Genomic DNA, 13,854 nt, shown 5'->3' on the forward strand with positions numbered 1-13,854 from the left:
ATTTACACGATTTTCATGATAGGACCAAAAGTTTGTTTTATCGTTAATATCGTTATTATCTGAATCTAAATTTTCTCGTTGATTTTGAAATTCGCGGTTAGTATCTGTAACTTCAGAATTTATAAACCTTGTAATTTGGTTAATAGCTTGTGAGCAAGCAACTTCATCGATAAAACTTATATTTTTAAATCGAGGATCTAAAATTGTAGCCATAGCTATTAGTGACTTTTGTTCATAATCCTCAAATCGTTTCATAAACTCATCTTTTAACACCTTTGTAAAATGACGACCTATATCAGTAGAAGGTTGAAGCGTCTGTAATTTATTCTTTAAAGTATTGACGATTGGAATTACTTTACTCGCAGTAAGATAGTATTCGCCGCATATGATTTTTGTTGCATGTTCAAATGGTTCTAGCAATTTAACAAATTCTTTAGTCGATTGTAACTCCGAAGCAGTTAGCATCGGAGGAGCCGTAGGACATTGCAAAAGAATGCAGCTAATTTTTTCAGACAATTGTATAAATCTCTCTAGCATACTATACGTGGAGTTCCACCGTGTTTCAACACTCTGAATTAACTTTAAATCCGAATGAAGCCGTAATTTGTCTGCAGCGATAACTGATTTTTTAAAAAATGTGACAATTTTTTTTATTTTTGCGCAGAAATTTTTTACGATTTCATCACCATCGATAATTTTCGCCAAAACTAAGTTTAAGGTATGCGCAAAGCATGCAAAATGTTTATCTACGCCGAAGGCATCAACAATGGCCTTCTTTATGTTGGCAGCATTATCTGACACAACGACTACGATACTTTCTATATGTATATTCCATTTATCTATTAAACTTAATAGCCAATTTTTCAAATACTCTGACTGATGTCTTTCAGTCATCTCAACAACGCCAATTGTGACAGATTTATGATGCTCATCTACTAAGAAGCTAAGAAGTGTGCCGTTAAGCCCAAAAAACTTTTCATATTTAACGATTCAGTCCAAATATCAGTAGTTAGGGATAAATACTGTACTTGTGAAAGTTGTGTTTTCATCATACTTGATAAGAGATCGTATTTCTGTTCCATAAGATAAGTTATGGTCTTCTTACTAGGAATCTTGTATAAAGGCAATAACGCATTCGTATAGATTTTGAAACCTTCCTTTTCAACTGTACGAAATGGTAAGTTGTCCTTAGCAATCATGAATAGCAGTTTGTTTGTCACTTCGGCAGCTTTGGATCCTCCATTTGAGAAATTAAAAATATTATAACACAATTCTTTAAATATACCTATTGATATATATAAATACTACCCGAAAAAAATATATAAATAAAAACTAATATATTTAAAAGTTGTAAAATATTTTAAAATTATCAATTAAATATTCTATTTGAATTGACTAGAACAGTATTTAAATAGGAAATAGATACAAAATTGTGCAAGTAGAAACCTTTACATTGCTTCCTTATAGTTTTTAAGTGTGCAAGTAGAAACCTGCACATTGCTTCCTCTATGAGGACGATTTCATATATAATTCATTTAAATTTGGTTGATTAGACCCAACTTTATACGCAATCAAAGGTTCATACTTCATGTACGAAAGTCACGAAAACAAAGCTTCCTCTATGAGGAAGCAAAACGATAAATACTTCCAATAAAATGTAAACAAATTATATGATGGGATTCGAAATGTTATTTGAAACTCGGTTGAATAATCACAACTTCCATACCTTGATATGATTTTTGTCTTTGAAATACTTCTTCAATTCGAGGTTGTTTTTGTTTAGAAGGTTTAGAAACAATTAGACTTGGTGAAACCGATACTGATCGCGTTTCTGATGATGTAGACGGACTAGACGGTGTCGGAAATGAGTCTGGGTCATCAATATCGATAACATCTTCGTTGTCTATTTCGGACTAAAATTTACGTAAAACATACATCAATTAAAGAACAAAACTAAAGGATAATATAATATAAATATTATGTTATATAATAATATAAATATACATTACTATTTGTGTCTTTCTCTTGAGAGATACTGCAGATTTTCTCATTTCAACTTCGGGATGATAACGTTTCATGTGAAAATGTAAATTAGTTGTATTTCCAGATGTTTTTACATCTTCCTGGCAGATTTTACATTTAGAAAATCGACCACTTTTTATAAAAAAGTCCCAAATGTTACTTTTTGGTGGCACTACATGAACAAAAAGATATAATTATTATTATTTAACAATTAATAAAAAATAAACAAAATAAGGAAGAAGAATGAAATGAAGGAAAACTTGCACGCCTACTTTTATAGAAAGTGAGTGCGTCGTTAGAGATTAGGAAATAGGGACGTAGACGTGCACCTTCACCTTCGACCTTAGGGTTTTTATAAGGTTAATTCTGTAAACATTACAAATAAGAAAATTACACATTCAACTATAGGACAGATTAGTAAGAAATAATGAAATCTGGGTGTGTTTACTGCGTTTTCCAGCAAGCGACACAAGTCGACATTATAAGTATCGTTCTATCTTTGTTAATCATTGAATGCTAAAATTGCTAAGAAAGATAGAACGACGTTTGTGACGAATGTGACGACTTGTGTCGCTTGCTAGAAAACGCTTAACGCACTAGATGAAAGAAATATACAATTACTTATTTTCATACTTACAGATTTGATCACGTGACTGATGAGCGATGTGATTAAACAATAGGTTTGTTTTCCTATTATTGCACTGGCGGCAGTAGTTTAACGTACTGAGAAACGTACAAATACAAATCTCACGCTTGAAACTCTGCGTCATTAGTTAGATTAGAAGTTAGGAACGTAACGTGCACTTTAGTATTTTACACTACAAAGTACGAACACTACGAAAGTACGAACGTACGATAGGTAACCTACCTACGAAGTCTATGAACTAAGCCAACTAAAAAGCATAAGAAATTAAGAAATTAAGAAGTACGTAGTACGCACTGTACGCAGTACGCACCGCGGACCCCGAGTGGCTCGTACACTTCGAACCTCGGGTTGAACCCTCCCCTCGGCCAGACGTCCTTCCTATCGAGGAAGAACGGGTCACCTCTCTTGTCGCGCTCAACGCGCCCAACGCGGTACTTTCGTTGTTAGATAAAATTTCGTCGTTGGATAAAATTTGCAGAATAATCGCGTATAGTCTTAGGTTTGTAATAGATTCCACGCCAAGTCCACTCACGAGACTTTGGCCATTGATCAACTCGAGTTGCATTCCGCCCTGCTAGTCATAGTGAAAGTCGTGCAAGCGGATGCACTTCGAGCGGAAATAGACCTACTTCGGATCGGGAAAAGGATCCCTAAGCCGCTTCTAAAACTCGCTCCCTTCCTCGATCCCTCGGGCGTCCTCAGGGTGGGCGGTAGGCTCGCGCAATCCGCACTGGCATTCGAGAACAAACACCCCGCACTATTACCCAATAAACATAGGCTCACGGAGCTCGTGATCGACCAGGTGCACCGCGCTCACCTACATCCGGGTCGACGCGCGATGCAGTATTTATTGGCTCAGAAATTTTGGGTTCTTGAGGTACAGCGCGCCATCCGCCGCGTACTCTCGCGCTGCTATAAGTGCTTTCGAGCCAATGCGCATGCTACTCAACCCTTTATGGCGGCCCTTCCAACCGAACGAGTCAGTCAGGCCAAGCCCTTCTCCATTACTGGCATCGACTTTGCTGGACCATTCTCGTTGGTCACTCGCCGAGCTCGTGGCGTCTCCTCCTTTAAGGCATACGTCTGTCTATTTGTTTCGCAATCAAAGCCTTGCATCTCGAGGTGGTACTTTTGTTGTCCACAGACTCATTTCTCGCTGCGCTGCAACGATTCGTGGCCCGACGCGGACGCTGCTCACTCCTTTTTAGTGACTGCGGCACCAATTTCATAAGGGCTGCGCGCGAACTTGAAACTCACATGGGTCTTGCGGCGAAGCGAGAGAAAATAAAGTGAACATTTAATCCCCCCTCCGCGCCCCACTTCGAGGACCTCTGGGAGTCGGGCGTTAAATCCTTCAAAACTCACCTGCGAAGGGTGGTGGGAGACCAAGTCCTGACGATCGAGAAGTTTACTACCGTCTGTCTATTTGTTTCGCAATCAAAGCCTTGCATCTCGAGGTGGTACTTTTGTTGTCCACAGACTCATTTCTCGCTGCGCTGCAACGATTCGTGGCCCGACGCGGACGCTGCTCACTCCTTTTTAGTGACTGCGGCACCAATTTCATAAGGGCTGCGCGCGAACTTGAAACTCACATGGGCCTTGCGGCGAAGCGAGAGAAAATAAAGTGAACATTTAATCCCCCCTCCGCGCCCCACTTCGAGGACCTTTGGGAGTCGGGCGTTAAATCCTTCAAGACTCACCTGCGAAGGGTGGTGGGAGACCAAGTCCTGACGATCGAGAAGTTTACTACCGTCTTCGCCCAAATCGAGGCTGTATTGAATTCCCGACCCCTCTGCCCTGTGAGCACCGACCCTTCGGATCTCGAAGTCCTATCCCCGGGACATTTCCTCACAATGGAGCCCCTGGTATCCGTTCCCACGCACGACGTGACCTCGTTGCCGATTAATCGCTTGAATCGATGGCAGCTCGTTCAACGAATCCACCAAGACTTTTGGAAACGTTGGCACCAGGAGTATCTCACTACTCTACAACAGCGCCCCAAGTGGTGGACCTCGGTTAATCAGATTGTTGGCTCGCTGGTCCTCATCAAGGACGCCAACTTGTCGCCCCTACGTTGGAGGCACAGACGTGTGGAGGCGCTACATCCAGGTAGCGATGGCGTTGCGCGGGTCGCCACGGTGCGGGTGGCGGATGGCTCTCTGGTGCGTCCCTTGGTGAAGTTGTGCCCCTTGCCAATGGGCCCGGCTTCGCCGGCGATTGCCTTGGTTTAAATAAAATACCGCGTATTTTGGTGGGCGGGTATGTTTGGCGCTTGCCCCCTGTACATAGCTGTACATATTAGTGTTAAGTATTAGTTCGTCCGCAATAGTGTTAGCGATCATTCGCGTTACGGTAATTTGTTGTATTCGTGATTCGACGGTAAAGTCGAGCCGTCGATAAGTAGACCCCGTTGGGACTCGCGCAAAACGTTGGCGGATCGCGATCTATATTCTAAGTCAATATTCGCGCGACTCACCCGACTTGTGCTGCCCGCCCGCGGGTGGCATCCCCAATTATTGGAGCAAATACTCGCTCGCGCCGGTTCTCAACAGGAGCGCGACGCGAGCCTACACTCTCGCTCCGGAAGTTGTCGTGTTAACACACTCTGGAAGTGATCGACTCGCTGCTGGAACCGATTTACCGAGCGCCGCGCGCCGTGCCGCGCCCTGCTTGCCATTGCATGTGCATTTTGCTTGCCTGCCTCTTCTGTGTGCCTCTTCTTTGCTGCCTGCGTCTACCCTTGCCTGCCGGACATTTCCCGCTATCACGGAGAGTTTGCCTGCTTAGGGAGACGGACGACTCGAGTACACCGACGAGAGGGCCGGGCAACGAAACGGTGAGTCGCTTTTGTTATCATATTATTCGCTGCTCGTATTTTTTCGTATAATCGCTGCGCGGGGACCGAAACACCCCCGCTGGTCCTTCGAGTTTAATCGCAAATCCGGGGAACGCTCCACCGTCCCCCGAGCATTGGTCCTTCGAGCCGGATCATTTTCTTTTCGTCGCGTTAGTGAATGCCGCCGACCTTTTGCGGGAGTACCTCGTACATTCGATATCGGAGTCCTCTCTCAAGCATCCTTACGGCGGATCGCTATTGTTAAATTAATTTGCTCGCGCCCGTGCATCTACGTATTAATCGGTCTAGCTCGCCCGCTTCGATATCTCTCGCTCGCAATCGCTCGCGACGAGAATACACGTACGGAGCCTTGCGCGCCATTATCGCTGATCGCTCTTGCCGTCGAATTAATTGTGCAATCAAATCGTCATTGTCGCTCGAGTGCACGATACGATTTATTACGTTAGAATTAAGGAATATTCTTTCCCGAATATTCCACTGAACCATAACTCCAATATTTCGAACGGAGCCATCCGTTACTCGAGACCTTGGAGCGAACGTCATTGTTTTGCCTCAGTTTTTCTGTTGGTCGGACTCAGAGTCTTTGTATCTCGTTGTTATTGTGGATCGTTTCGGGCTGCCGTTGACTCGGGATTATATTTATATTTCGCCGTTTGACCGTTCCGACTTCGTACACTCTGCCATAACAATTATTTGCTGAATCACTCTCTCCCATCTAACTCTTCGCGGGAAATCATTTTCTATACCTATTTTCTTCCGTTATTCGCACCATGCCTAAGAACGCCGAAACTCGTCGCGAATTGTGCGTTAAGCGGATACGAGAGATCCACGATCTCTCTTTGCAAGCCGCAACCGACCCGGCGAGCCGCGCAAATTTTCTCGCCCGCTATTCGAGCGTGGCAAAAATCGCGGAGGATTTCGAGAGCGCTCACCTGAAAGTCATTCAGGAAACCGCGGAGTTCGAGGCCGAGGACGTGATTAGAGCCGAGTTCGACAAGATGCACTATGCCGTAAAAAGCCGATACCATATTATCACCGGCACTCCGCACGGAAACGCTCAGATGCAGACCGCGGGTCATGGTTCGGCCGTCAAATTGCCTAAGATCGCGCTGCCGGAATTCTCGGGCGACCTATCGTTGTAGCTGTCCTTTATCGCCTTGTACAATACATCGATTCACGAGCATCGTCAGCTCTCGGCGATCGAAAAGTATCAGTATCTGCTGGCCTCGCTAAAGGGGGAGGCCCTTAACGTGATCAAAAACCTGCCGTTCTCCTCAGATCATTATATGATCGCTTACGACTCCCTCCTCTCTCGTTATAGGAATAAGCGAAAGCTCGCGGGCTATCACTTAAATTCGATGCTAGACTCATAGTCATTGAAGTCAGAATCGGTCGAGGCCCTCCGCACCCTGTTGGATGCGTTCTCCGAGAATACGCGCGCGCTCTCCTTGATGAAATTCCCGACGGATTCGTGGGATTTCCTCCTATTGAAATTCTTATTAGACAAGCTTCTTCGCTCCTTTCGGGAAAAATTCGAATCCGCGCATAGGACTGAGGAGATACCGCGATACAATCAACTTTCTTTCGGAGCACTGTAAGGTTCTCGAGGTCGTCGCGGGTCTTTCCACCCCGCCGAACAAATCTAAGTCTGCGCCGGTCTCGTCATTCGTAACGCACACGGCCGCTCGCCCAGTGTGCAAGGAACAGCACTATATCGCGAAGTGCCCGCGATTCCTGAAACTCTCGCCGAGGGAGAGACAGTCGACGGCTCGGGATTCGAAGTTGTGCCTCAACTGCCTGCGACCGGGGCATGGTATGAACAATTGTCCCTCAACGTGGACGTGTAAAACCTGCGGCGTGAAGCATCATACTCTCTTACATTTTGATCGGAGCGTTAATTCTGATTCTACAACCGCCTCCGTGACCGCGCCTCCGGTCATTCCGGACTCCGCGAACGCTCCTCAATCGGAGGACAAATCAATCGTTGCTATGGCCAGTCTAGCCAATCGGGTCGTCCTGCTTTCCACCGTCCGCGCGGAAGTGATAGACGTCTACGGCAACGCGTTGCTTGTTCGCATATTGTTGGATAGCGCGAGCCAGGCCAATTTTATTACCGAAGGCTGCCTTCAGAGAGGCGGCTTCCGTCGCACCAAACACAGTGCGACCGTATTCGCTGTAAACGAGACTAAGGCGGCTACAACGAGGGGCCTCACCTCCTTCATAATCCGCGCGTGCGGTCGGGACGATACTTGTTTCTCCATTGAGGCTACGGTCCTCTCGCGTATAACTTCGCCGTTGCCTAATGATAAAGTCGACGTCCGGTCGTGGAACCATTTGAAGGGATTGCCGCTCGCGGATCACGATTATTGCGTGCCCGGTAATATCGACATTCTGTTGGGAGCCGAATCGTTCGTATCGGTGTTGCGCGACGGACGCCGTAAGGGAGGGAAGGGAGAACCGGACGCCTTCAATACAGTTTTCGGTTGGGTCCTAACAGGTGCGGTATCCTCAACGGTGCAATCGGCACCCCTGCGCTCGGTCGCTACCACCCTCGAGTCGATCGAGAAAGCCGTGAGCAACCTTTGGCGATTGGAGGAGGTGTCGAAAAACGCTCCTTGTTCCGAAGAGGATCGACGTTGCAAGGAGATCTTCGCCCAGACCACCTATCGTGACCACTTGGGTCGTTTCGTGGTCTCCTATCCCTTCGCGTCGGATTCTCCTACATTCGTCGGCTCGCGTTCTATAGCCGTCAGTCGTCTCCGCGCTCTTGAACGCCGTTTCAAATCAAACCCAGAGTTTAGAATCGGCTACAATAAAATCATGCAAGACTACCTCGATAGTAGTCATATGGAAGTAACTCGTGATCCATTCCCTTCGGATGGTTCTATTTACTATTTGCCTCACCACGGCGTGTACAAGCTCGATGGCACTACCACCAAATTGCGGGTAGTGTTCAACGCCTCGTCGCGATGCGCGAACGGGCTGTCGTTGAACGACACGCTGCTTAGCGGCCCGAAACTACAACAAGACCTACTCGCGATCTTGCTTAGATTTCGGGCCGAACCGGTTGCCCTCACTGCGGACGTTAAACAGATGTTTCGCCAGGTATGGATAAACTCGGGGCAATGCGACTACCAACGCATTGTCTGGCGGTTTTCAGAATCGGATTCTATCCTGGATTATCATCTCAAGACAGTGACGTTCGGCGTAACTTGTTCCCCGTTCCTGGCAATCTATTGCTTGCTCCAGCTCGCGACACTACATCGGGCCGAATATCCTACCGCGTTCGCTGCATTATTTGAGACGCTTTACGTGGATGACGTCGTGGTTAGTGTTCGTACGGTGGATCAGGCTCACGCTCTTCGAGATCAGCTGTTATCGCTCCTCCGAAGCGCCGGCTTCGAACTAAGAAAATGGGCGAGCAGCCATCCTGCCGCGTTGGAAGGGCTCGACCCACAGTTATATGCAACCCATCCGAATTATCGTTTGAATCGAGCGAAGATCAATCACTCAAAGTCCTGGGCCTTCGGTGGTACTCACAATCCAATAGTTTCGGATTCCAGGTTAATCCGTTAGACCGCAGATGCACTAAACGTACTATCCTGTCGGACGTGGCGCGCATTTTTGATCCTTTAGGATTACTGGCTCCCCTCACGTTTACCGCAAAGTGTTTCATCCAGCGTCTATGGACGCTTAAACTGAAATGGGATGACGAGCCTCCCGCAGATATTCGTCGCTACTGGGATAGCTTCCAGGCGGAAATCGACGCGTTGGCTTCGCTTCGCATTCCTCGTACGTTTGAAACCCGCGATGCCGTTCGTTGCGAGCTTTATGGCTTCTGCGATGCCAGTGAGTTGGGTTACGGAGCCGTGATTTATTTGCGTTTTGTCACCCGGGAGGGTGCTGTTATCCGTTTACTCTGCGCCAAATCGAAGGTGGCCCCTCTTCGGTCTGTCACGATCCCTTGTTTGGAGCTTTGTGCCGCTTTGCTACTTTCGCGGCTCATCGCTTACGTTCGTCAAGTCCTGCAGAGACACTTCGGAATCGACGTTGAGTATGCGTGGTCGGATTCCGAGGTGGCCCTTGCCTGGATTCGCTCGTCTCCACATAAGTAGAAGACGTTTGTTCGCAACCGCGTTGCTCTCATTCAAGAGAAAGTACCGGTCTCATTCTGGGGTCACGTCGATACGGAAACCAATCCGGCGGATCATTGCTCCCGCGGACTTTACCCCCGCGATCTGGTGGCCAATTCGATGTGGTGCGCGGACTAGAGATGGGCGTATCGACCTGAACATATTGATACATCGTATCGATACGTATCGTGGATGAAAATATTGATACACAAAAAGTATCAGATGTCTCGTATTGATATCGTCAATATCGATACTTACAAAAAGATATTGGATTGTAGAATCCAAGCCGTTGTGTCCAGACTGTCCAACCGTTTTGCAAAAATTTTTAGCATGCAATTTCTTGCTTCTGAAGTCGTAAAATTAAATAGTTGCAGCGAGTACACAAGAAGAACCTTAAGTACAATTTTTTTATTTATAAAATAAATAATTTTTTGTACATTATGACTTATAATTATAACTTATAATTATTATGACTTATAATTTTTTTATAGGTAATTATGATTTCTATAACTCTAACTCTATAATACGTATTTACGTAACGTACCAAAACCAAATGAAAAAAACCTATAAAATATAATTTTTTATGATTCTACATATATGTATTTACCATGTGTAGTATGTGTTATGTGTACAATAAGTATTAATTATTATTTTTACATTTCTTCGATCTTGCGATTGGCATTTATAGACATGTGTAATTGTATAATGCCGAATGCGTCGCAAACGCCCCATCGCCAGTCGCAAAGGATGGCAGGATTAGAAGGAGCGTTTGTGACGTATTGTGTAATTTATAATTTATAAAATTATAAATGCTAATCATCAATTTTAAGGGAATGTAAAAATAACAATTGGTTAAGGTGATCACCTGTCAACCTGTTTCTCTCTTCGGTCATTATTTTACCCGCTTCAGAAAATAATCTTTCAGAAGGAACTAAAGTGGCAATTAATGATAAATGCTTAATTGCTAAGGCTTTTAGAGGAGAATCTCGGGCCATGTTCCAATATTTAATGGCATTATCATTCATTTTTAACGGTGGTTGATTCAGATAATAACGAAAGTCGTCTGGCATTTGGTCAAGATCTTGATTGACTACCTGTTTAGATATATTTAAATTTACACGATTTTCATGATAGGACCAAAAGTTTGTTTTATCGTTAATATCGTTATTATCTGAATCTAAATTTTCTCGTTGATTTTGAAATTCGCGGTTAGTATCTGTAACTTCAGAATTTATAAACCTTGTAATTTGGTTAATAGCTTGTGAGCAAGCAACTTCATCGATAAAACTTATATTTTTAAATCGAGGATCTAAAATTGTAGCCATAGCTATTAGTGACTTTTGTTCATAATCCTCAAATCGTTTCATAAACTCATCTTTTAACACCTTTGTAAAATGACGACCTATATCAGTAGAAGGTTGAAGCGTCTGTAATTTATTCTTTAAAGTATTGACGATTGGAATTACTTTACTCGCAGTAAGATAGTATTCGCCGCATATGATTTTTGTTGCATGTTCAAATGGTTCTAGCAATTTAACAAATTCTTTAGTCGATTGTAACTCCGAAGCAGTTAGCATCGGAGGAGCCGTAGGACATTGCAAAAGAATGCAGCTAATTTTTTCAGACAATTGTATAAATCTCTCTAGCATACTATACGTGGAGTTCCACCGTGTTTCAACACTCTGAATTAACTTTAAATCCGAATGAAGCCGTAATTTGTCTGCAGCGATAACTGATTTTTTAAAAAATGTGACAATTTTTTTTATTTTTGCGCAGAAATTTTTTACGATTTCATCACCATCGATAATTTTCGCCAAAACTAAGTTTAAGGTATGCGCAAAGCATGCAAAATGTTTATCTACGCCGAAGGCATCAACAATGGCCTTCTTTATGTTGGCAGCATTATCTGACACAACGACTACGATACTTTCTATATGTATATTCCATTTATCTATTAAACTTAATAGCCAATTTTTCAAATACTCTGACTGATGTCTTTCAGTCATCTCAACAACGCCAATTGTGACAGATTTATGATGCTCATCTACTAAGAAGCTAAGAAGTGTGCCGTTAAGCCCAAAAAACTTTTCATATTTAACGATTCAGTCCAAATATCAGTAGTTAGGGATAAATACTGTACTTGTGAAAGTTGTGTTTTCATCATACTTGATAAGAGATCGTATTTCTGTTCCATAAGATAAGTTATGGTCTTCTTACTAGGAATCTTGTATAAAGGCAATAACGCATTCGTATAGATTTTGAAACCTTCCTTTTCAACTGTACGAAATGGTAAGTTGTCCTTAGCAATCATGAATAGCAGTTTGTTTGTCACTTCGGCAGCTTTGGATCCTCCATTTGAGAAATTAAAAATATTATAACACAATTCTTTAAATATACCTATTGATATATATAAATACTACCCGAAAAAAATATATAAATAAAAACTAATATATTTAAAAGTTGTAAAATATTTTAAAATTATCAATTAAATATTCTATTTGAATTGACTAGAACAGTATTTAAATAGGAAATAGATACAAAATTGTGCAAGTAGAAACCTTTACATTGCTTCCTTATAGTTTTTAAGTGTGCAAGTAGAAACCTGCACATTGCTTCCTCTATGAGGACGATTTCATATATAATTCATTTAAATTTGGTTGATTAGACCCAACTTTATACGCAATCAAAGGTTCATACTTCATGTACGAAAGTCACGAAAACAAAGCTTCCTCTATGAGGAAGCAAAACGATAAATACTTCCAATAAAATGTAAACAAATTATATGATGGGATTCGAAATGTTATTTGAAACTCGGTTGAATAATCACAACTTCCATACCTTGATATGATTTTTGTCTTTGAAATACTTCTTCAATTCGAGGTTGTTTTTGTTTAGAAGGTTTAGAAACAATTAGACTTGGTGAAACCGATACTGATCGCGTTTCTGATGATGTAGACGGACTAGACGGTGTCGGAAATGAGTCTGGGTCATCAATATCGATAACATCTTCGTTGTCTATTTCGGACTAAAATTTACGTAAAACATACATCAATTAAAGAACAAAACTAAAGGATAATATAATATAAATATTATGTTATATAATAATATAAATATACATTACTATTTGTGTCTTTCTCTTGAGAGATACTGCAGATTTTCTCATTTCAACTTCGGGATGATAACGTTTCATGTGAAAATGTAAATTAGTTGTATTTCCAGATGTTTTTACATCTTCCTGGCAGATTTTACATTTAGAAAATCGACCACTTTTTATAAAAAAGTCCCAAATGTTACTTTTTGGTGGCACTACATGAACAAAAAGATATAATTATTATTATTTAACAATTAATAAAAAATAAACAAAATAAGGAAGAAGAATGAAATGAAGGAAAACTTGCACGCCTACTTTTATAGAAAGTGAGTGCGTCGTTAGAGATTAGGAAATAGGGACGTAGACGTGCACCTTCACCTTCGACCTTAGGGTTTTTATAAGGTTAATTCTGTAAACATTACAAATAAGAAAATTACACATTCAACTATAGGACAGATTAGTAAGAAATAATGAAATCTGGGTGTGTTTACTGCGTTTTCCAGCAAGCGACACAAGTCGACATTATAAGTATCGTTCTATCTTTGTTAATCATTGAATGCTAAAATTGCTAAGAAAGATAGAACGACGTTTGTGACGAATGTGACGACTTGTGTCGCTTGCTAGAAAACGCTTAACGCACTAGATGAAAGAAATATACAATTACTTATTTTCATACTTACAGATTTGATCACGTGACTGATGAGCGATGTGATTAAACAATAGGTTTGTTTTCCTATTATTGCACTGGCGGCAGTAGTTTAACGTACTGAGAAACGTACAAATACAAATCTCACGCTTGAAACTCTGCGTCATTAGTTAGATTAGAAGTTAGGAACGTAACGTGCACTTTAGTATTTTACACTACAAAGTACGAACACTACGAAAGTACGAACGTACGATAGGTAACCTACCTACGAAGTCTATGAACTAAGCCAACTAAAAAGCATAAGAAATTAAGAAATTAAGAAGTACGTAGTACGCACTGTACGCAGTACGCACCGCGGACCCCGAGTGGCTCGTACACTTCGAACCTCGGGTTGAACCCTCCCCTCGGCCAGACGTCCTTCCTATCGAGGAAGAACGGGTCACCTCTCTTGTCGCGCTC

At 42.6% G+C, this 13,854-nt stretch overlaps 1 protein-coding gene across 1 annotated transcript; it reads left to right on the forward strand.

The window, feature by feature from the left end:
* Positions 1–7,340: 7,340 nt before the first annotated feature.
* On the forward strand, positions 7,341–9,101 carry LOC112452671. The gene has a single exon (XM_025012996.1). The coding sequence runs from the start codon at positions 7,341–7,343 to the stop codon at positions 9,099–9,101; it is 1,761 nt and encodes a 586-aa protein (XP_024868764.1).
* The last annotated feature ends 4,753 nt before the right edge of the window (positions 9,102–13,854 follow it).

The sequence above is a fragment of the Temnothorax curvispinosus genome, unplaced genomic scaffold, assembly GCF_003070985.1.
Source record: "Temnothorax curvispinosus isolate PA1 unplaced genomic scaffold, ASM307098v1 QBEX01003599.1, whole genome shotgun sequence".
Taxonomy (NCBI): Eukaryota; Metazoa; Arthropoda; class Insecta; order Hymenoptera; family Formicidae; genus Temnothorax; species Temnothorax curvispinosus.